This window comes from Mauremys reevesii, linkage group 16, assembly GCF_016161935.1.
Source record: "Mauremys reevesii isolate NIE-2019 linkage group 16, ASM1616193v1, whole genome shotgun sequence".
Taxonomy (NCBI): Eukaryota; Metazoa; Chordata; order Testudines; family Geoemydidae; genus Mauremys; species Mauremys reevesii.
The window spans coordinates 41,835,333-41,859,931 of record NC_052638.1 but is presented as its reverse complement, the minus strand read 5'-3'; the positions used below and the strand labels follow the sequence as shown (position 1 = coordinate 41,859,931).

Genomic DNA, 24,599 nt, shown 5'->3' with positions numbered 1-24,599 from the left:
ATCTGGACAAGGAGAAGTCTCGAGATAAACGTGAGACGGGAGGGACAGGCAGTAGAAACAAAAGTGAAACTGTTTGAGCAGCATATTCCAGAAGTCTGGAGGTCTGAGTATAGCCTTCATTGATTTGAGATCTACCATACCATTCTCTCACTAGAAGGGAAAACTTATAATGGCAGTAACCTATAACGGTCATAAAAGAGACCCAGTTTGGGAATATTTTAATGAAGTTCCTCTACCTGTGGGTAAGACAGGCATGCATGCAAACACTGCAACAAAGAAATGCAAGACCCGGTTGCCTGAATGAAACAACATCATGAGAAGTGTTCCTTCTCGGGAGGAACCTGCGTTGAAGATGATGAAAGGAACATGTCTGAACATGCAGGATCTTTAGGTTGGTAAACTTTTTTATTTCATACTTCTTTCTTAAGGACTGCCTGTCTTCCTTCTGGACTATTCTTGAATTCTCATGTTTGAGCAAAAAATATAGTTGTTACTCTATGGTACTATCCTTTTAGATGCAGTTGTGATAAAAAATAAATAAATAGCTGAACTAGGCAGATCTTCCTTTTACACCTTCACCTTTAAAGTAGCACTGAGTGGCAGTGAATGCAATGAGCAATACTAAATGAGCAGTGTGGTAATAATAATAATAAAATAACTGCACTGTCTTATTTTGTTTAGGAGAATCCATCCTCAACATACTGGATTCTGAAGAATATCCACGTTCAAGATCACCATCATGTTCTATAGTTTCAGAGTTATCTACCAATGACAGTGTTTCAGACACATCATGTATGTCACATAGCCACTGTAGCAAAAAGAAAAACAAAATCTCCATCATTCAGAAACAACCATAGATAAGTTTCAGAGTAGCAGCCGTGTTAGTCTGTATCCACAAAAAGAACAGGCGTACTTGTGGCAACTTAGAGACTAACAAATTTATTTCAGCATAAGCTTTCGTGGGCTACAGCCCACTTCTTTGGATGCATAGAATGGAACACACAAAAAGATGATATTTATACATACAGAGAACATGAAAAGGTGGAAGTAGCCATGCCAACTGTAAGAGGCCAATCAACTGAGATGAGCCCCCAATTAAAACCTCTCCAGCGCATCATCAAAGATCTACAACCTATCCTGAAAGATGATCCCTCACTCTTACAGATCTTGGGAGACAGGCCAGTCCTCACTTACAGACAGCCTCCCAACCTGAAGCAAATACTCACCAGCAACCGCACACCATACAACATAAACACTAACCCAGGAACCTATCCTTGCAACAAAGCCCGATGCCAACTCTGTCCACAGATCTATTCAAGTGACACCATCATAGGACCTAATCACATCAGCCACGCCATCAGGGGCTCCTTCACCTGCACATCTACCAACGTGATATATGCCAGCATGTGCCAGCAATGCCCTTCTGCCATATACATTGGCCAAAACGGACAATCTCTACGCAAAAGAATAAATGGACACAAATCTGACATCAGGAATCATAACATTCAAAAACCAGTGGGAGAACACTTCAACCTCTCTAACCACTCAGTGACAGACTTGAAGGTGGCAATTTTGCAACAAAAAAATCTTCAAAAACAGACTCCAAAGAGAGACCGCTGAACTTGAATTAATATGCAAATTAGATACAATTAGCTTAGGTTTAAACAGAGACTGGGAATGGTTGGGTCATTACACTAATTGAATTTATTTCCCCACGTTAAGTTCTCCTCACACTTTCTATGGGTCATCTCAATTATCACTTCAAAGGTTTTTTTTCACCTGCTCATGATAGCTCATCTCAGTTGATTGGTCTCTTACAGTTGGCATGGCTACTTCCACCTTTTCATGTTCTCTGTATGTATAAATATCTTCTGTCTGTGTGTTCCATTCTATGCATCCAAAGAAGTGGGCTGTAGCCCACGAAAGCTTATGCTCAAATAAATTTGTTAACCATAGATAAGTTTAACTGACTTTTGCAGCATGAGCTTTCGTGGGTGAATACCCACTTCTTCGGATGCAAGTAGTGGAAATTTCCAGGGGCAGGTTTATATATGCAAGCAAGAAGCAAGCTAGAGATAACGAGGTTAGTTCAATCAGGGAGAATGAGGCCCTGTTCTAGCAGTTGAGTGAAAACCAAGGGAGGAGAAACTGGTTCTGTAGTTGGCAAGCCATTCACAGTCTTTGTTTAATCCTGAGCTGATGGTGTCAAATTTGCAGATGAACTGGAGCTCAGCAGTTTCTCTTTGAAGTCTGGTCCTGAAGTTTTTTTGCTGCAGGATGGCCACCTTAAGATCTGCTATTGTGTGGCCAGGGAGGTTGAAGTGTTCTCCTACAGGTTTTTGTATATTGCCATTCCTAATATCTGATTTGTGTCCATTTATCTTTTTCCTTAGAGACTGTCCAGTTTGGCCGATGTACATAGCAGAGGGGCATTGCTGGCATATATTACATTGGTGGACGTGCAGGTGAATGAAACGGTGATGGTGTGGCTGATCTGGTTAGGTCCTGTGATGGTGTCGCTGGTGTAGATATGTGGGCAGAGTTGGCATCGAGGTTTGTTGCATGGATTGGTTCCTGAGATAGAGTTACTATGGTGTGGTGTGCAGTTATTGGTGAGAATATGCTTCAGGTTGGCAGGTTGTCTGTGGGCGAGGACTGGCCTGCCACCCAAGGCCTGTGAAAGTGTGGGATCATTGTCCAGGATGGGTTGTAGATCCCTGATGATGCGCTGGAGGGGTTTTAGCTGTGGACTGTATGTGATGGCCAGTGGAGTCCTGTTGGTTTCTTTCTTGGGTTTGTCTTGCAGTAGGAGGCTTCTGGGTACACGTCTGGCTCTGTTGATCTGTCTCCTTATTTCCTCGTGCGGGTACTGTAGTTTGAGAATGCTTGATGGAGATTTTGTAGGTGTTGGTCTCTGTCTGTCTTCGCCCACAGACAACCTGCCAACCTGAAGCCCACATATCTACACCAGCGACACCATCACAGGACCTAACCAGATCAGCCACACCATCACCGGTTCATTCACCTGCACGTCCACCAATGTAATATATGCCATCTTTTGCCAGCAATGCCCCTCTGCTATGATAACCAGCAGATTACAAAAGGAGGTAATTGATGAAAAAATTGCCTGGTTTGTTTATGCAACAAACTCTCCTTTCCATATGATTGAGAACCCTTGCTTCATTAACATGGTTCAGTCATTAAGACCAGGATACAGTCCACCCAACAGAGCAGATGTCGCAGGCAAATTGCTGGATAAAGTATATGAAAGAGAAACTGAGCAGTGTGCAAAAGGTCTAAAGGGTAAAATTGTTAACCTGAGTCTTGATGAGTGGAGCAATGTCCACAATGATCCTGTTGTATGTGCTTGTGTGACAACAGAAGAAGGGACTGTCTTCCTTACAGAAACAATTGATACATCAGGAAATGCACAAGCAGCAGAATACTTACAAGAAGTAGCAGTAAAAGTTATAACAAACTGTGAAAAAAAATTCAAATGTCTAGTATGCAGCTTGGTCACAGACAATGCTGCAAATGTATCCAAGATGAGAAGAAATTTAGAAGAGAGTGAAGAGAGCCCCAAGCCCATAACATATGGTTGCAGCGCCCATTTGATTCACCTCCTAGCCAGACTAGACTTCAGTGTTCCAGAAATAAAGGCTAATGTTGAAATTGCAAAATACTTCCGTAACAACCATTTTGCAGCAGCTGCTCTGAAAAAAGTGGGAGGAACCAAGCTAACTCTCCCACAAGACGTGTGATGGAACTCAGTAGTGGACTGTTTTGAGCACTATATCAAGAACGGGCCTAATGTGATGACAGTTTGTGAACAAATCGTGAAAGAACAGATGACACTGTCACAGCTAAAGTTCTCAACATTGGGCTTAAGAGAAATGTTGAACACATGCTGAGTGCCCTAAAGCCTATTTCTGTGGTCTTGAACAAAAGGCAGGGAAATAGCTGTTTTATTGCTGACGCTGTTGAAATTTTGAAGGAACTGAGTGAGATGTTAAAAAAAGAAATATGCAATGACAGAGTTAAATTACAAAGCATTAAAAAAAACAAATGCGACAAGCACTATCTCCATCTCATTTTCTTGCAAATATTCTCAATACTCGGTACCAGGGTCAAACTTTAACTGCTGAAGAAGAGGAGTTGGCTATGACATGGACATCCAGCAATCATTCCTCCATAATGCCAACTATAATAAACTTCAGAGCTAAGGGTGAACCATTCAAGAAATATATGTTTGCTGGTGATGTTTTAAAGAAAGTCACACCAGTGAACTGGTGGAAGTCACTTAAGCACTTGGATTCAGAGACGGTTGAAGTGATAATCTCACTTTTAACAGCAGTAGCTTCTCCTGCCAGTGTAGAAAGAATATTTTCTTCCTTTGGACTAATTCATTCCAAATTGAGAAATCGTTTGGGACCTGAAGAAGCAGGAAAGCTTGTTTTTCTTTTCCAGATTATGAACAAACAGGAAAATGAAGGTGAAGATGACTGAGTTAGCTGCAGAAGCCAATATTTTAAGTTTCTCATGTTGACCTGGCTGACATAGTCGATTTAATTTTTGTTGGGTTTTTTTAAATATTTGATTTAACTATTTTACTTTAAAACAATTTTAACAAAAACAAACTAGATTTTAAAAAAACTTGAATGTTTAAATGCAAAAATTCATATGCTTGTTTTGTTAAATTATTATATTTTTGCTGTTGAAGAAAAAAAATCCAGAATACATAACATTGTTGTTTCAGTTAAATAAAACAATTTAAATGTTTGTGATTTTCTCCTCCTAATACAGCATAGCAAGAAAATCCTCCAAATATTAATGATTAACCTGTTGATTTGGAGATAGTTCACTACCCACTGACTTCATAAATATCTGCTTCAATTACCTTTGGTAAATGAAATAACCAAACAATCATTCATTTTCTGATATAACTGTAAAATTAATCTGAAAAGTTTTCAAAATAAATCACTTTAAAAATGTATAGCATGTAAGTTCTAAAAAATGAAACCTACATCTATCTCTGAGTTGTGAAGAATATGTACTAAGGTTGTAACGACCAACAAGAATGCACTTCAATGTAGAAATCCATGATTAAATCGAGTCTTCCTGACTAGTGATTTAAATCAAATCCACCCTGACAAAAAGGCCAAATTCTCTTTTATTTCTGGGAAAGCGTTCTGTTACTATTAGTGGGAGTTCTGCAGTGGTTGAGGGGAGTACATCATCTAGATGTTTACCCTTGCCCAGACTAATTAAAAAAATATAACACAGCCCTCTCTACAGAAGTTTGAGCCCCAGTCTAAAACATCCCTTGATTACAAGCATCTGCTTTTGAGCTCAAATACACTCCTGGTCTGAATTATCTATGTGTTTTATTCCAAAATTGTATATAGCATTCCCACCATAATTCAAACCTAGTTATCTAGCTACAAATATTTCCTACTGAAAAAGAATACACATGAACTTTTATACAAATGAACTTTTTGTATAAACTTTAGTTATGTTAAAGGTAACCTTAGTTGTGTTTTACTAAATTATTACAGGAGAGTTAAATTAGATTATTATTTTTTTAAATTCCCAATTATTCTGTTTGCTTTTCTCTTAAAATGGACAATGAAACTCAACTGGTCAATTTTACCTTTAAGCCTCACTGCAGGAAAGTATTCACATTCAATTTTTTTTTTAAAGTTCCATTTCCATTAGCATTTTAAAAGTCCTCTCTGCTTAAATTGAAATCTAGATTTCAAGTCTTGACTAAATTGGCAGCATCTCTGTAATTTAAAACCAAAAAAAAAGCTATTATGGCTTTCTGCTCAACCATAGCCATTGTTGTGATGATGCCCAAAAAGCTGGTGAAACTTATTTAGTAAGTCAACATACATCACCTGTTTGAGGTCAACTAATGAATTTATTATTGACAATAGCTGTCTAATACTATGTCCTCGTTAATTTAATCAGAAAGTCTAATGAACAAATGTAAAGCCAAAGAGAGTACCTGTAACTCCATCAGGTTTAGAGTTTCTATAGTTACAGCCAACATAGACACGCTCCAGTAACAGTTTTTGCAGTTCTTGGCTTACTGCCACATTATCAGCAAGTTGCAATCCTTCTTCTAATATTAAGTGTAAACTTTGTTTATATCTTTGAAGTAAAAGCTTAAATCACCATGCATATTAATACCTGAAATAAGTTTGCATATTTACAAAAGATTAACATGTAATGTCAACTTTAGAGAAATAAGTTATTTTGAAAATACTGCTTTTCACTTACAGACAGCTTACTTGAAAGTATTTTCACTTCTAGGTCTGAAGTCTGTTTTAAAGTCTCAAACCAGCTGTTATATTCACACAGAATACTAATTCTGCAGTGTGATCATGGGAAGAAGATGCTATCATTCACATGAGACAGAACATAAGATTTTTGTTGCTGGTCCAGATGAAGCTAAAGACCATAAAATACTCTTTGAGAGTAAGGGAGATGTAGGGCCTCTCTTTATTGCCTTTGCCACAAAGGCAGGAAATCATATCCTGCAGAACCTTCCCAAACCATAAGTCAGTTTAAAATCATTGACAGCCTCTACTCAACCCAAGAACATAGCATCTCCAGATATGAGGAGTTATCGTATTTCACAGAGTAAATCACCTGCTTTTGGAATGACACCAGAGGCCAACAAAACCAAGTCAAGGGCAAAATCATAGATACAAATCCCTTCCTTTCAAAAATTTAGCTCTATGACCAAGCAGTAGTCATGAAAGAATTGACAGCAATCACACAAGACTGAAATGTCTAGTTGGCTCAGCAATCCAGTTGGCGCAGGTCAATCACTACAGCCCAGCATCTAACCTCCCATTTTCTAAGTTAATCAAGAAACTAGCAAAAGACAGTAATCAGAACCATCTGTTATTTACCAGTATGCTGAATTTCTATCATTCAGGTTTCACATTAGGATATGGTACTGAGACAGCATATTATTCTGGTGGACTATCTCCTCCTGCCTAGAGACAAGGAAAATACATTCATACATACCCCAGTGGACTTCGCTGCTACATTTAGTTTTATTGATCACCAAATATTCCTGTCCTTCTTGCAAGGAGTTGTAGCACTGAACAGGAAGGATCTGAAATGACTCGGGGTCTTCCTCTCAGATTAAGCATAAACGATCATTTTATGGAACTTTTCCTCTATCTGTGAAACCCTCAACTGCAGAGTCCCACAAGAGTCAATTCTTTACCCCACGTTATTCAACATCTTATGAAGCTGTTGGGAAAGCTGGTGAGACATTGAGAAAATATAGGATGAAGTGCCAGCAGTATGCTGACATTATCCTGTTCTACATTTTCTTTACATAAAACACAAAACACAGTCCTAAACAAGGCCAAAACAAATACCTGAGTGAAGAGCAGAGGGTAAAGATGAACCCAAGACAGAGAGATGAAGCTGGTAAGAAGAAGAAAGCACTTCAGAGAACCTCCCTCCTCTATAATACCAACAATAATTGAGGGCATCTACTCTCAGATTGATAAATCAACCCTCAACCTTTGGATCCTTTGGGACTCCTCAGTGCTACTGGATACACAGCACAAATAGTAAACGGAAGTGACTGCCACCATGGCAACTGAGCAGAAAATTGAACCCCAACCTAACAAACATACACCTGGCATCACACAGTCATGACTCCAGGCTTGATTATTTATTGCTGCTCATATCCATGAGTCAAACTACGCACCCTTGAAAAGGTTCAAGTGCCATAAAGCACTGTAGCAAGACAGGTTGTTGTGAACATATCACTCTGGTGTGCTGTTCTTTGTGCTGGCTTCCCTTGAACAGAGTCAACTTGAATAGAGTTCAGCTTTAATTATACAAGGTTTCTGTTCTGATATTCAAATCACTCCATGGGATTGGTCCTTTCTACCTGGAAGATCACATTTCTCTCTGTGACTATGACCTCCCACAACAGCTATACTTCATTTGAAAAACAGAACTATTGATCAATATGAGAAGGTTCATGAGAGAAGGAGACAGATATTTCCCAGGAACTGGACCTGGACAACAGAATTCAACCCAGCAAAAGATAGGAATGACTATGGAACTAACAACTTTCAGAACTAAATACAAAACTCATTTATTCAATTTAGCTTTTTCTCAGTTTCTTCACATTGAGACATACAAACTAGAAAGCAAACAAGAGATGAAATTAGAAAGGAGATGAATAAGCAGTGACATGAAGTACACAAAATAATAAATGTATAAAGAAGGAAGATCTGGCACTTCTGTTCTCTGTCTCAACACAAGAGCATGGAAACAGTCAATAAGAAATTGTGAGGTGGCAAATTCAAAACTAATTAAAAGAAATACCTTTTACACACTGTGTGATTAGATTGTGGAACTCCTTCTCACAGAATGTCACTGAGATAAAGAATCTAGCAAGATTCAAAGTGGAATTAGACATTCATATGGATAGCAAACAGAGAGAGAGTTACAGTGCCAACAAATTTTGGAAGGGATATTTTCAGGCATTAAGACAATCTCTAACTATCATCAGTTAGAATGAGACCTTCATAAAGGCCAGATTACCTAACCTTTGCCTACGGCTGGTTTTCTTGCACATTCATCAGAAGCATTACTGTTAGAGACAGGATACTGACACAGTATGACAACTCCTTTCTTCTATGTACCTAAGAAAAACTAAAAATATAAATTAAAGTATTATTTTATTATTTCTATTTCTAAATAACTAGGAGATGCTCAGATACTATGGTGATGAGGATCAAACAAATTGATAATTGCAACATCCTCCCCAACCTTTCTTTTCTCAACACAAATTTTAATATCCAAAGCCGTAAGTAAACATAAAAACGGACGCTCTATTTCTCCTTGACTACATAGTCACTATATTACTGGGATTTAACTCATTTTAGCATGGATCAGCATTCATGTCATGCTCTCCATCAGTACCCAGCCCAGGCCAGAGAACCTAATGATCCAACCAGCAGACCAAATTTGGTGATGAATCTTGGCCACGTGCCACCTGAGGCACATTGTGCATACGCTAAGAACTTAAAGCACTGAAATACCTGGAGTATGAAAAGGCTCTACATAAAGGATTAATTAAATTAGTTGATACTAATGAGTTTGGATTTAGGGCCTATCATTCAACAAACTTTCACTCATGGTACTTAGTGGTCTTTCAAGGGGCTAAAATGAATAGTTTAACAAAATTAAGTAAATGATAGTATTGAAAACAGCACTTAAATCTACCAACCACAGGACAACTAACCTCTAGGTTTTCAGAATACGTGTGCCAGCAATTTGTCTCTTGGATTGCTAATTTACCTTTGTATGACAAAATACTTGTTGTTTATCTTGAGGATGGTGTTCTGCAAAGTCTGGAGTTGGACCCATTATTATATTCTTTAGATATATCAGTGCATGGTTTTAATAATCTATATGCAAATAACATACATATTTTTGTTTCTTTTGCCATGGGTTGTGGTTTGGGTTTTTTTGTTTTGGGGTTTTTGTTTGTTTGTTTTTGAGGCTATCTGGCATCATTTTTCACAATGATTTGCGGACATTAGACCTTGAAGGTTTTTTGCTTGGTTCTAACAACCACATTCTCAAGATAATATGGGAATGGGCACCATAGAAATGCTTTTAAAAACACCTCTGGCATTTGTTTCTTTTATCTTTGGGAGTTCCAGACATGCACTGGAATCTTGAAACCTAAGAATTCAGTGATACTATCTTTGCAGAAAAGATATTCTCTTCCAAAAGCTCAATAAAATCAATTTATAAAAATGTATGTAAACGAGAGAACTCAAACTGAGACAGATATAGTAGGCAACTATTAATCAGTACAAAGATTGACATGTGTTACAGCATCTTGAACAAAGAGAAGTCATTTTCGCTGTTCATTCTGGGCTTCCAATGATCTATATCAAGCTTTTGAAATTATTAAGACAGTCTATTAAACATTTTTCGCCATCATTTCAAAATTATGCACTTTGCGTTTTTAGATCAGAAGTGTCAAACCATTTGACTTTGTTTGATAAAGTCATGTAAAATGTAATTCAGGCAGACAAAACTCATTGTTCCAACAGCAATAATACCATATAAATATTTCTATATTGTTGCCCATTCTGGATGTACTTATATCCTTCTGCTAGAACTCTGATGATTTTTCCTATGGTTTGGAAGTGAACTTAATTACATGGAAACTAATATTTATGATCTGTGTGGTCCTTTTACTTCCAAATACTGTACAAATATTAATAGTCAATATTCTATGAGATGGGTATTATACTACACTGTAATTGTCTCAGAGTGCAGCGATATTGTATAGTTTTAAATTATACAATCCGGTTGGTAGAGGGGTTCTGATCTGCAGGATGACTACACTTCTCAATAACAGTAAAGCAATCATATAAAATCCCATCCTTTCAATATTCCCTAGCCTATACCCACAAATATAGATGCCTCAACTTCTGACCATTCCCACTGTGTCCAGAGTTTTTCCCCCCAACTCTCTCGGTTTTTAGTTTATGCACTGAATCATAGGAGGTTTGACAGAAGAAAAATACAAGGAATATAATATAATGGTGGATGTTTGATTATCCACATAAACAGTAGTATTTTTCTGTAATTGGGGCAATTACATCCTCAAATTAATTATTCACTGTGTAGAAGTATTTTCTTTTATTAGCTTTAAATGTGTTGCCTTTCAATTTAACTGAATGTCCCTTTGTTCTTATAGTATGATAAAGCATAAAAATGAAACCCTGATATCTTCTTTATATTATTGTTTTATAAGAGGGTTAATTGATTTAGATCAAAGTGATTTAAATCACCAATTTTAATCATGATTTAAATCAGGAAGCAGAAAATCTATATTTAAATAATCCATTTTAATCACATTTTGCATTTGCACTTCAGTTATTTTTCTAAAGACAGGTAAATTCTAATTGGATGGTAACCATTAAAAACATGCTGATTTGCAATTAAACATAGTGCTTCTTTTTGCTAACAAGGAGGATACACAATAGCTATACATATTTAAGCAATATAGCTTAACTTTTTATGAACGATTAATTTTTTATTTGAGATCTTTGTCAAGTTGGATTTGGACAGAAATTCAAATTCAATTAAGAACTACCTTAAGTGTGCTAGATCCATAAGAAAAAAGTTTGTCAAAACATTTTGAAATACAAAACAACTGATTTATTAAACAAAAGGAGATATTTGTAGTTAGCAAATTGGACTGATTGTTTCTGGTCACCATGGCCTTCAAAACTTGAGACATAGTGGAATCTCATCCTCTCATACAAAGCTTTTATTCAGCGATTGTAAGAGGAAGGAGCTTTCCTAATATTTCAGCTGGCAATTACTTTCTTAACTTTGAATTAACTAGTTATTGACCTGAACAGGTTGAATAAACTGAAATTAAGAAAATATTCTCTGCATCCGTGTTCAAGGTACTTAGTGATTTCCATCACTTCGGTGGTCTGACTTTCTTTAGAACTTTGCAGCAAACATGTGCTGCTTTAAATCAAATACAAAAAAAATAGATTATAATAAATGTAGGCGTTAATATAGGTTGTCAATTTCAATTTTTTTAAATAAACCTACATTTAAAGTCTGATTTGTATTTAAATCAATTTTTCCCATCTACTCTTTTATAAACCTATATCACACCTAATCTTATTCATCTCCTCTACATTAAATAGTCCCATTCTTTTCAATGTTTATTCCTATTTCTAGTCATTTCATTCATTTCAAGAAGACCCTTTCAAGTTCTGCTCTCTTTTTCAGAAATGATGACGACCAAAACTAAAGGTGAAGGCATATCAATTACATTATGGAAGCACCAGTCTATATATTGTATTGCAGTTGAGAACAGTTTTGCACTTCAAGCAGATTCAACCACTGTTACATATAAAAAATACAATATATCCACTCGAAAATTATGGCACTTGAAGAATTAAACAAATATTCTGATAATTTGTTTAAAAAAAATTGGCCCATTTACAGATTAGAAGTTAAATTTAAGTGACTTCTTTAAGAAATTAGCAGCCTGTATCAGACCATTTTGTCCTAAATTATCTTAATGAAGTAACAGAAACTTTGTGGCATAGCATGGCAGCAAGGTTCCCCAAACAAATCAGCAGGACACAGTTCAGAGGAGTTTAGCAAAAAGAGTGCTAATAATTTATTCTACATAAAAAAAATAAGCTAAAGAACAACAACGGATACTTTTCCATAACATCAGTCCATTTACTCATTCAAAGTACTCTATACATCTTGTAACTGGCCCAGTTTCTTCCATGTGACCCTTCCTTACCTGCCCTGCAACTTATTCTGCCTCTGGACCTAGGAGTTTTATAGAAGGCTTCTCTACCCAGAACCCTTTGCACAGCAGAAGGGAAGTTCCTCTCTGGGTGACTGACAGTTTGACTAGACAATCAGCTCTCTTTTCCCTCACTCCTGGTTCTATAAAGTCTTCATCTCACTATATTCTTCAAACTTTAAGTATGCAGTAGAACCTCAGAGTTACAAACAACCTCCCTTCCTGAAGTTGTTTGTAACTCTGAACAAAACATTATGGTTGTTCTTTCAAAATTTACAGTTGAACACTGACTTAATACAGCTTTGAAACTTTACTATGCATAAGAAAAATGCTGCTTTTAAATGAAACAGCATGGAAAGAGTTTCTTTACCCTGTCAAAAAAAAATTTAAACTTTCCCTATTTTTTTTTAGTAGTTTATACTTCACACAGTACTGTTCTGTACAGTATTTGTTTTTTTGTTATTTTTTGGGGTTTTTTTGGGGGGGGGGGTGTCTCTGCTGCCCGATTGCATACTTCCAGTTCCAAATGAGGTGTGTGATTGACCGGTTAGTCCATAACTCTGGTGTTTGTAACTCTGAGGTCCTACTGTAGTTAAAACCCACTGAGATCTAGTTCAGCAATTCTCAACCGGGGGTCTGTGGCTCCCTGGGGGTCTGCGTGTCCTTTCAAGGGGACCGCAGCACTCCCCATGGGGCTGAAGCCAGGAGGAGTAGGGCTGGAGCTCCAATCCCTGGAGCCTCCACGCGGGGCTGAAGCTAAGAGGCACTGGGGGCAGCTCCACACCTCCACCTCCCCCATCTCTTCTCCCCGCCCCCTGGCCAGGTCAGAGGTGGAAGTCGGAGCCAGGCAGTGAGGGGCAACTGCTGCTCTCGCTGGTGCCATGGAATAGGCAGCGACAGCATTCCCTCCTCTCCTGCTGATGCCCCAGGTTGAAGCTGCTCCTCAGCTCCCAGCCTCCTTTATTCCCCCAGAGGCAGCCGGTAAGAGCCCCCCAGGTGGGGACACCCAGCTCCATGGCTGGCAGATCCCTCCAGGAACAGGGAGTCCTCCCAGCATAAAGCCCCTAATGCCCCTCTCCCTACACCCGGAGGCTACACCCTCCCTGTACCCTGAGCTACTCCCTGCCCGCACACAGCCCCTAATCCCCCCACACACCTATAACCACCCCGTGTGCACACAGCCCCTAGCTACCCCCTCCTTGCACCCTAAACTGTTTTCAAACTTTTTGAGCTAAGCCCCCCACCTTTGAGTTATAATTTTCGGTTGTATCCCCTACTCCAACCCAGACAGGCTTGGTGCCCTGCTGAGGTGAGTCAGGGGGTGGAGATGGCACTCCCTCCCTGGACCCCACTATGCGGAGGTGGCTTGAGCCCCGCTGGCCCCTTCTCCCCCCCCAACAGAAGTCAAACTACGCATAAGCCCAAGGCCCCTGCTCCGAGCACCACCTCGCACCAGGCCCTGGAGTTTTATAGCATGTTGAGGGGGGGGGCTCAGAGAGAGCAAGGTTGAGAACCCCTGATGACAACATAACCTGTGAACTCTCTTTCAAAACGTCTACCACCTGCTATTGTTCTCACTAGGACCGAAGCAAATTGGAATGCATAGTTAAGGCATCCAAACAACCTGAACACCACCCCGTAGTGACATTAGGGGAAAAATTAAAATTCAATGTCTAAAAATCATTTAAATCTAATCTGGTACTACAAGCACTATTATGTACTAGTCACAATTCTACGGTTACTGAATGGCACCACTATGAGTTACAGCTGTTTGAGTGCCTTAACTATGTATTTCCACACCTTGTTTGGATTTCTTTTAAGTTTGGTCTTAGGACAGCATTTTCTGGGTTTATTACATTTGTTTTGGGGATAACATCATTACCGTGATGTTTTTGCCTTTCAAAAACTGGGTACTGGTTAAGGTACCTTAATTCCAGTTTAATATATTTTTTTTTACTTGGACATAATATATAGCAGCAAAATATGCTCAGTATTTTCTACCCTTTTATACAAAAGTTGTATTTTGTATGTCTCTGCTGCACAATGATCAGATATTTTATTAAGCTGCCCACAGCAACACCCTAATCTTTAATTTAAAAGTGAGTTTAGCAATCAATTATGTGTACATGTAGCTCAACTTATTCCTTCCACTGTACATTTCCTTATTACCATATGTTTGCCAACATGGACTTTCACATGACATCAGGCCGTGCATTCACCTAGCACAGCTCTGATGTTCCATACATTCTTTTATCATCTTGACTATCCAAATAGACTATAGGTATCATCTGAAAACTTTGCCACCTCTCTGTTCACTCCCTTTTCCAAATCCCCTGTTAACAGAGTAAATACTAGTCCTAGCTCAAAGCTGGGCACCATAAACTCTCTTGCCATGTTGAAAATTAACCATGTATTTCAACTCTTTTTGTTTTTTGACTCTTAGCCAGTTTCTACTTCACGACAGAATTCCACCTCTTTCCCTCAAACGACTCAGTTTATTTAAGAACGTTTTTATCATTGAGTTAGTCAGCAGCTTTATGAAAAACCAAATAAACTGTAAAAAAAGAACAGGAGGACTTGTGGCACCTTAAAGACTAACAAATTTATTTAAGCATGAGCTTTCGTGAGCTACAGCTCACTTCTTCTGTGTTTCCATTCCCCCTTTATCCACTGGTTTTGTAGTCACAACCAAGACGATCTACCTAGGCCAGCAGGTAGCCAACATGTCAGCTTCAGTACTGTTTACACACACAGGCTGCGTGCCTGCCAGGCACACTCCGAATTGGCAGTGGGAAGTCAGAGGTAGTCGCCCAGCTGTGCCCCGGCCAGGGAGAGAAGCATCAGCCTCAGCCCACGGGTCTGATCACATAGCGGATATCGCGGCGGGCCGGCTGCTGCGTCCCTTGCGCACAAACCTGTCGGGACACATTCTTGAGGATACTGTGTCCGGGCCAGGAATGCAGCCTGAGCAGCCCCGCTGCAATCTCAGCGCCGCGCTGGCGCTGGGGCCGGGGCTTCCCGGGGATCCCCGCGGCGGGCAGCATCCCTGCGAGCCGAGCGCTCCACACCTGGCAGGTCTCCCTGGGACGGGCCCGGCCGCCAAGCTAGGGCCCCGCGGGGCGAGGACCGGAGCCAGCTCTCGGCAGCCTCGGCGCTGCTGTGGGGCGAGCTGCGGTCCGCCGGGGGGTGGGGGCCGCGGCCCGCGGCCCGCGGGGGGAAGCGACGGCCGGTCCCAGCGCGGCCCGGAGCCCCGCCCCCCGCACTCACCCTTGGAGTAGAGAGACTTGGGGGACTCGAGGTCGAGGTCGGCGCTGAGCAGAGAGATGAAGTCCGAGGGCATCGCAGCTTCGCGGCCCGGCGGGGGCTCGGGGGCCGCCGGGAGGAGGGGCGCTGCTGCCTGCGCCGCCCCGGCGTGGGGAGGGGAGACCCCGGGAGCCGAGAGGGCGCGCCGCGCTCACTGCGGGCCGGGCTAGGCCAGGGGCTTCACGCGCTGTCAGGATCGGGCTCGCCCGCCGCTGACAGGAATCCGGTTGCTGCCAACGGAACGGTCCAGACCGCCCCCTCCGTTACTGCTCTGCGCATGCGTCAACCGAAGGGCTCCGGAGGGGTGGCGCACATCGAGAACTACTGATCGGGCGACGTGCGCATGCGCTCCCGAGGGGAGCTGGGGGAGGGGGAATAAGAACGGGAAGAGCCGCAGGTCAGCTATTTTGCACATGCGTAGACTGACCTACTCAGGCTTTGCCCATTTTCCACTCGCTAGTTGTGTCATTCTGCGCATGTGTCTGCCAACGGCCCCCATGGTTGGGGGGGGCTCGTGCTCAAATACCGGGCGGGCGGCGAGGTTCTACGCATGCGTAGTTTCTGGACGCTGTGGGAGATGTACTACTAGCGAGCGAGCAGCCGGGTCCGTGTGACTGAACGGAGGGAGGAGGCGAGAAGAGCCTGCGCTGGGCCTGGGCCGGGAGAGAGCGAAGCGTCGAGAACAGCTGCGGAGCTGAGGGGGCAGGCGGGGTGAGGGGGCAAACAGGACAGCCCAAGGCGGACCCTGGATGCGCAGGGGGCTGTGCAGCGGGGACAGATGGAGACTGCCAGTGACCCCATAGGTAGGAGGGATCTTGCCTTGTGCCTCAAGCAGCCATGGGGGAAAGGGGGAGATGGGGTGACGCTTGGGTTGCCAACTTTCTGATCACACAAAACCAAACACCCTAGTCACCCCCCCCCACATTCCTCCCTCTCATGGCTCACTCCCCCCACCCTCACTCACTTTCACTGGGCATGGGAGGGGGTGAGGACTCGGGCTGGGGCACAAATGAGGGCTTTGGGGTGTGGGAGGGGGCTCTGGGCAGGGGTTTGGGGTGCAGGAGGACTCCAGGTTGGGGGTGGGGCCAAGGGATTTAGAATGGGGGAGAGTGCTGGGGGTTGGGGTGTGGGAGCGGGTGAGGGTTCTGGGCTGGGAGTGTTGGCTCTGAGGTGGGGCTGGGGATGAGGAGCTTGGGGGGGGGAGGGGCTCTGGGCTGGGACAGGAGGTTGGGGCACAGGCTTAATTCTAGCAGCTCCCTGTCAGCGGCAGACCGGGAGTGCTAAGGCAGGTGTCCTGCCTGTCCTGGCACCGTGGACTGCACTGTGCCCTAGAAGCAGCTCGCAGCAGGTCTGGCTCCTGGGCGGAGGCATGCAAACAGCTCTGCACACTGCTCTTGCCCACAGACACCCCCCACCCCAGCTCCCAGTGGCTGGAGTGCAAAGCCAGTGCTTGAGGCAGGGGCAGCACACGGAGCCCCATGGCACCCCTGCCCCCCTCCCTCTGCCTAGGAGCCAAACCTGCTGGCTGCTTCCAGGGTACAGCGCAGTGTCAGAACAGTTAGAGACTAGCCTGCCTTAGCTGGGCAGCCCCACTGACTGGAGCTGTCGAAGTCTCTTTTCCACCGGTTGTTCTGGTCGAAAAAGGGACACCTCATCACCCTAGGTGAATCCCCTGGCGCTTTATGTTGTCATGTAGCCTGACAAGCATGAAGCAGCTCCTCTCTGATCCTGTGCAGCTCTGGGGCAGGTGTACTGAATGCTAGTCAGATGGTCTGTGGTAAAGTAAGGCCCCTTTCTGATGCACATTTGGCCACACTGACTAAACCATCCCTGATGTGGGAATGAAAGAGGTAAAAGCAGAACAAGGTGGGAATGCTAGCTGCCACCAGGCAAAGGTGAGAGAGAGCTAGAGGACCCACATAGGTAAGGCTGTGGGAATGTTTGTTCCTCTTATGCTGTAGCTTTTCACACTCAGGTACAGACCATAAGAGCTAAATTTTCTCCTCCAAGCAAGAGTTTGAAGGAAATCACTCAAAGCTGATTGAAGAAGCTGGAGGAAAACCATTCCAGAGCTGTAGAAAAATGCCACGCTTGCTGGAGTTTGAAGTTTACGTCTCTACTTCAAACCTGATTTCCTGTGATATGTTAGAACTTGTCATGGACTGGTTTCCCCATGAAATCAGGAAGGGTTGATAAGGTTTAGGTTAGAATGAAGAAGTTACTAATATTCAACTTAAGCACAAAAAGATTATCAAGTCAGCATAGTACCTATTATTCTGTGTGTCAGCGCTCTGTAAATGGCATCCCTTGTACCACAGTCTACCATAGAATTGTGTGTCAGCCCATGTGCTGCTAGTTTTTTTTTTTCTTTAATTAAACAGGATGTTCCAGGCCTCCATCTCTTGAATTGCTGAATCTGGTCCTCATGACAATCAGCCTCATGACTCCTACTAAACAGCTGCTCTGTGAGGGTAGATGCTACAAATAAGGTGACCAGACAGAAAGTGTGAACAATTGGGGTGGGGGTGGGGGGTAATATGCCCTTATATAAGAAAAAGCCCCAAATATCAGGACTGTCCCTATAAAATCAGGACATCTGGTCACCCTAGCTACAAAGGCCCCAAAATTACTATTTGTTTTTAAAACTAGCAACTTTGAGCTTTCATTCTTTACAAGGATATCATGCTTGGTCCTTCTCCATGCAACTAATTGGTATCTTGTATCCCAAATAAACTATATGTACTAGTACAGCTGTGGATAAGAGAGCCCTGTCCATGAAAGTTGAAAAAATGCAAGAGAATGGGTGACCTATCAAAGAAAAAGAAACACTGGAGGGGGGGAAAAAAAGGGGGGTGGGGGCACACAATAGCTTGTTCATGCTATTGAGCCTTTTCTAAAATAAGTGTTTTCTGAGGCTTGTCTGCATGCTGTATAAAGAGGAGCCACAGTATTCAACTCCTTCACAGAGGACACAACCTAGATGGCATCACAAATCTGATGGGATGTTTCTCATAACCATAATGTTGATATTATACCCATCAATCAATTCAGGAAAGGGAAAAAGAGAAGAGGTAGTACCAAGTGGGGGGGGGGGGGGAAGTGTGCTTCACGCTTGGCAAAGAAAACCATACTTCACATTTGAGGATCTCAAAGGGCTTTACAAAGACAAAGTTATTCTCTAAATAATATCAAAATAGGGAAACTTCAGCACAGAGTTTAAATGACTTGCCTGGGGTTTTGAAAGTTTGATTTTAACAAGCAGCTAAGACCATATGTACTTTTAGAAAAGATACGAGAATTGGGGAGGGGGAATGACACTGCAATTGACTGTACCAAGAAGACTGTACCATACAAAATCTGTGGAAGAGCACTAAAATGAGCCAAGAGTGAGTGAAAAATTCTTGGATCATCAAGGTGCAGGAGAAACCACAGGATAGCATAATCAACTACCCAGAAGTCTGGAATGACAAGTATAATTAAAACTAAGATTCCCAAGTTTTCTCTAGTGAAAAACTTCATTATGCCAAGAGCATGGTATCCAGGCAGAGATGCAAACTCCTGGGACACTTTCTACTAAGAGGGAGAAAAACTATTGAGAAAGTAAACAACAGGGAAGTGTTGAAACTAGTGACCAAAGTATACTTGAAATAAACATACTGAAGAAAGACTGTGTTCACAGAAGGTATGGATTTCAAGAAAGCAAATATTGGGGCATTAAGAAACTTAGTGAATAATAGGTGATGTAAAGTATTAAAATTCACCAATGTGAAAGAAGGCTGAGGAATCTCAAGACTTCTTAATGGAGATTACAATTCCTCTGATGAAGAAGAAGAAATGAGAAAAAAGAGGCAGTGAGTGTGGATGCACAAGACACTGGTCCAAAGTGATGAGAAGCTGCAATGGAAATGGGAACAAAAGAAGACTGTACCATACAAAATTTCAAAGTAAAAGAAGAAAGCTGAGGGCAGCAAAACAAAAATACCACTGAACTTCATATTAAGAAGATATGTCTACACTAAGGGCAACATATTGAGTACAGAGACTGCATGCCCAGCTAGCACAAGTATAAATAGCAGTGAAGACAGTGAGGCATTGCTTAGGTGAATCGAGTACAGAAATGTCAGAACTCTTGCCACGTGCCAAAGCAGTGCCTCCCATTTCTATGCTGATATTTTTAGCACTGTAGTGGTCTGCAGCTTCCCGGCTGCTGGAGTCTTTTCCTGCACAGTGAAAGGCTCTGGCAGCAGGGAAGGCTCCAGGAACTCCCACTGCTCTCCCCCAGCCAGAGCCTTTCACTGCTGCATGTCACTACATATACCCTGTACACCGCTGTAAGTGTGAACAAGGCTGAAGAGAATAAATTAAAAATACAAACATTTTAAAAGGCATTTTAATGAGCCTGCCTAAAGTGGCTGACCTACTGAACTACTTCTCAAAATTCTATCTTTAAACAAATGACTAGTATAGAAAAATAAATACAGACTTTATGAATATAGTGTAACCCCCCTTTCCTCCCTGTGTTATGTGGGAGCAGGCAACAGTCACCTGTGTGTCCGGGTGCCTGATGCTGTTGACAGTAAAGGAGATCCTGAGTATCCTAGTGATGATGATGGATAGGTGGGAATTCTCTATCCACCCCTCTGCTGCAGTCCTTTTACTTGTAAAGGAAATTAAAATTGGCGATGCTTTGGCCTGGCTGGGCCCTGTACACACTCAATGGTGTGCCTTGGGAGCCTCCTGAAATAAATCTAAACTAATCCAAGCAATGAGTCTAACTCAAAAATACCAATTCTAAACAATATACACTTAGATTGGAGTTAACACATCTTTACTTAACAATTTAAGAAAACATGATAATACTGAGATTAAATGTCACCACTAATTTAAATCAGCAGAGGCCAGTTCAATAAATCAATTAACAAATACAGTTTACAGTAGTAAATGACATTTATTTAACTTGCATTTACACTGCCACCATTTACCCCACCCCTGAGTGAACTCTCCTCTGAATTTCAGAGGTCTAAGCGCTTGCATGGGTGCACTTGAGGATGTTGAAGCTGGGGACAGCACTGTGTTGGTTCAGTGAATCAGTCCAGGCAAGGCAACAGGAGGCAGAGCAATTCTAATTTGGAATCAGTCCAAACTGCACAACCCCTCTGAAGATGGGAATTGTTTTAACCAGGTGTCAGCAACCTTGGGTCTGGTTACATAACAAGTCCATTCCACCTCTTCTCAGACCTAGACAACCCCTTACAGTCTCTTCACTGTCCCCCTTCCCTTGCAAGTATTTTCCCAAACAAGGGTGGTGCCTACTCACATTGCCTTCACTGGAGGCCCTCAGTCAGTTCTGAGCACAGCAACAGCCTCTGCCCTGGCTCCAGTGAAGCCACCAACAGCCTCTGTGGCACCCTGGTTGGTCAAAGCCCAAGCAGGCTCTCAGTGGCAGCTTCTGGCTTTCAATCAGCAGGGCCTGGTTTGGACAAAGCTCCATCAAGCAATCTCAGCTTCTCTCCCCAAATGGAGCCCACTGCATGCTCTACCTGGCTAGACTATAAGAGGAAGTTAGTCTCTCTCTCTCTCGGCATCATGGGAATTGTAGTCTCCAAGGTTGGATTGCAACACTCAGGATCTTCCCAACTGGAACACACCCAATTAAGTTCAGAGGCCCTTATAGTAAAGGGTGCCTACGTTAACTATCAATAAAAACACGTAAGGAAAGATGTGGGAAAACTGACTATACATAGTACTGTACAAATAAACAGGCCCAGATAATATGAATCTCAGGGATCTAAGAAGATTAACTAATGAATTTATTGAGCCAGTGGCAATTATTTTTATCAAATCTTGGAGGAGGAAGAAAATAGACAAATGCAGTAACAATCTTAAAGAGGGCAGTATAGCCACAGTCCTTATACTTATCCATTAAAGCTGATTTCTAGGACTCAGGAAAAAAAAACAGAACAAAAATAAAAATCTGCCAAACTAATAGCGTTAGGCACCTTAGAAATGCATGTAATAATCTGTAAACACCTTGGTGACACAGAAATCCAGGAAAAATATACAATCAAAACCAGGCAAAACAAACCTGATTGCTTTCTGTAATCAAATTAACAAAATTAATGAACATAGAGAACATAGACTATTTCTTCTATCTAGATTTTAGGAAAGAATTTAACAGAGTACCTCTCAAAATTGTACTTGAAAATGTAATTCAACATGTCTTGGGTATAAGTACCATCCTACAAACTGAAATACATCTGAAAATAGTCCATAAGCAAATAACAATAAATGGCAATGTATTGCACTGGGGGAAGTGTCCAGAGAGGTGCTTCAAAGTACCTTTAAGACCTGGTTGCCTTTAACTTTCTTTGATGGATTAATGAACTTGAAGGGGTAATAAATAATAGTCAATTGGGAATAGCTGTAAACAACAATGAAGTAATATCAAGGGACCTAGAATGATTAGAAAATGGGCAAGAAATAGTGCTGGGATTCAGTCTACAAAAATAGAGCCTAATACCGTCAGAGAGAAATAATACAAAACACAAATCCAACAGGGAAGGAGATGTTTCAGAAGCAGTAAGATGAGACCAGACCCAATGGTGGTGACTGTATATAGCAGATTAAATATGAACTTGCAATGGGCTGTTGTAGCAAAAATGTTGTTTTTTGTCTGTATGTACAGTTATATCATGGAAGAGGGAGAGGAGAAAACCTTGGCTTTCAGAGGCTCTGAAATATTGCATTTAGTTCTGATCACCCTTAGTGCTAGAAAGATTAAGCAATCTGAAAAGAATTCAGAGAAAAAACTAAAAAAAACCGTAGGGGCTGGAGACACTAATTTGTGAGAAGATTAAAAGAATTAAATAAGCATAGCTCAGCTAACCAGTTACTAAGGCTATGTCTACACTGCGAGCAAGGGGTGTGATTCCCAGCTCATGTACACATACTTGCACTAGCTCTCATCAAGCAAGCACACTAGAAATAGTAGTGTAGCCACAGTCGCACATGCAATGGCAACATGGGCTGGCTGCCCTGAGTACTGTACCCACAGGGTCCCAGCAGATTTGTATTTGGAGCAGCTAGTCTGTGCCTCTGCCTGACTATACTATGATTTTAGTGTGAAAATATGTGTACACTAGCTGGAAGTCACACCTCTAGCTCATAGCGTAGACATACACATTGTGTCGAAATATGGTAAGTTACAGGCTCTCCAATTTTTTCAGTCTGCAGGTACCTTCGTAAGTGAGAGAATGGAAAAAGTTGGAGAGCCAGTAACAATCATTCCCTGTTGGTTGTTTTTCAAAGTGTTGAATTCTGCTGACAACAGAGATGGGCTTTTCAGACAATAGTTTGAGAACCCTTGACATATTTGAAGGGCGGAAGCATCGAGGAAGGAAAGGAATCATATAGGATGGTCTTGTGGGACATAACTAGATATAAGGGGAAAGAGAAATGGGTACATTTTCAGGCATAATTTACTAACAATGAGATCAGTATGTGGAATGGTCTCCTTTCTAATTGCTGGTAACTGGACTCAGAGCCCCCACCCCTGCCCCACCTCTTCCCCAAAGGTCCTGTCCCCTTTTCTGCCTCTTCCTCCAAGGCCCTGCCCCTGTTCCACCTCTTCCCCCAAAGCCCTGCTCCCTTCTCTGCCTCTTCCCACAAGGCCCCGCCCCTGTTGCTCACTCTTCTTGCCTCCATCCCCATCACTTGCTGGATCATCTCAAGGAGCCTGCTTGCAAGTAGGAGGCAGCCCCAGCTGAGCAGAGGCTGGCACAAGTTAATGACCCAGCATCTCCTCCTGCCCCATAGTAAACAGATTTTGGTTTGAGTGTCATTTAGGGTTGCCAGGTCCCCTTTTTGACTGGACTTTCCGGTGAAAAAACGTGCACTTGGCAACCCTAAATGGTACACAGACACAGAAACCATAATGTGTAGCAATGACGCGTAGCCAGATGGGTAGCAATGCTATGATCTCCCAGTGGAATCCCATTCTGTGAGACAGTTAAAAGAGCACTGCATAAAACTCCTGAATGCCCATGAACAATCCTACATCACTGGAGGTGTAATCAAGATAGCCTGATGGGTGGGTCTATTCTCCCTCTCTCATGTCTGTGAAATGTGATAATGTCTGTGTGCGCCTTCCTCTTGTGTTCCTAATACACTAAATAAATGTTACTAACACACAAAAACAACTAATGCGCCAGATTCAGAAACAGAAACTTAAAATTAAGAAATCAGGTATTCAGTGTAATATATTTTCTCTTTATTATAATTAAGCATGCATGTTAACAGTTGGATAGCAGCAGGTGTGAGTGGGAAGGACACTAAACTAGGATCATGTGGGGAAATTAGCAAGTGCATGCATAATATATTAACTCCATTTGCAATCTCTGAGAATACGGAGGTGTTTTATTTTCCAATGGTGTTTGAAAAGACTGTCAGAAAACTATTAGGGTCTGTCAATGGTTACCCTGTTCCTAGGTCACCACTTCCTGATTTGCAGAGTTGCTGAGGTTGGCAGGAAACTTGTTTTATAGTACTTTCTCCTAGCAGCCTCCCTTGAGAAGAGCCACCGGTGAACATGTGACACAGCTACCAGGCTGTTGCAAAGCATCAGGATTACAATTCAGTGTTTAAAGTATGCTTCTCATTAGCATTGTTATTAAATGATAATCTCTTTATATCCCACCACTTGACATGGGGAACAGGAAAATCAACGGGGTTGCGATTCAATGTTAGTTGTTTAGGAATAGAACCTGGTATTATTATTATAATTATGAATAACCTGTTGCATTCCTGAAGCTTAAAAAGGTTTGCATTTATTCAATAAACAGAAAAAGTATGTATGCTGATAGACATGGGTCTTCTATGAAAAAGCTAGCATTAAAAGGGCAATCTAATAAGAAAACTCTCAGCTGTTTCTTACCATCTAAAT

General features: G+C 41.9%; 1 protein-coding gene across 1 annotated transcript in view; it reads right to left on the bottom strand.

The window, feature by feature from the left end:
- NFAT5 (nuclear factor of activated T cells 5) overlaps positions 1–15,997 on the bottom strand; it is a 126,997-nt gene extending 111,000 nt beyond the window's left edge. The window contains exon 1 of the mRNA XM_039502536.1: positions 15,623–15,997. Within this exon, the coding sequence (XP_039358470.1) occupies positions 15,623–15,695 (73 nt within the window). The 5' untranslated portion in view covers positions 15,696–15,997. The remainder of the gene's footprint in view (positions 1–15,622) is intronic.
- Between the last annotated feature and the right edge of the window lie 8,602 nt (positions 15,998–24,599).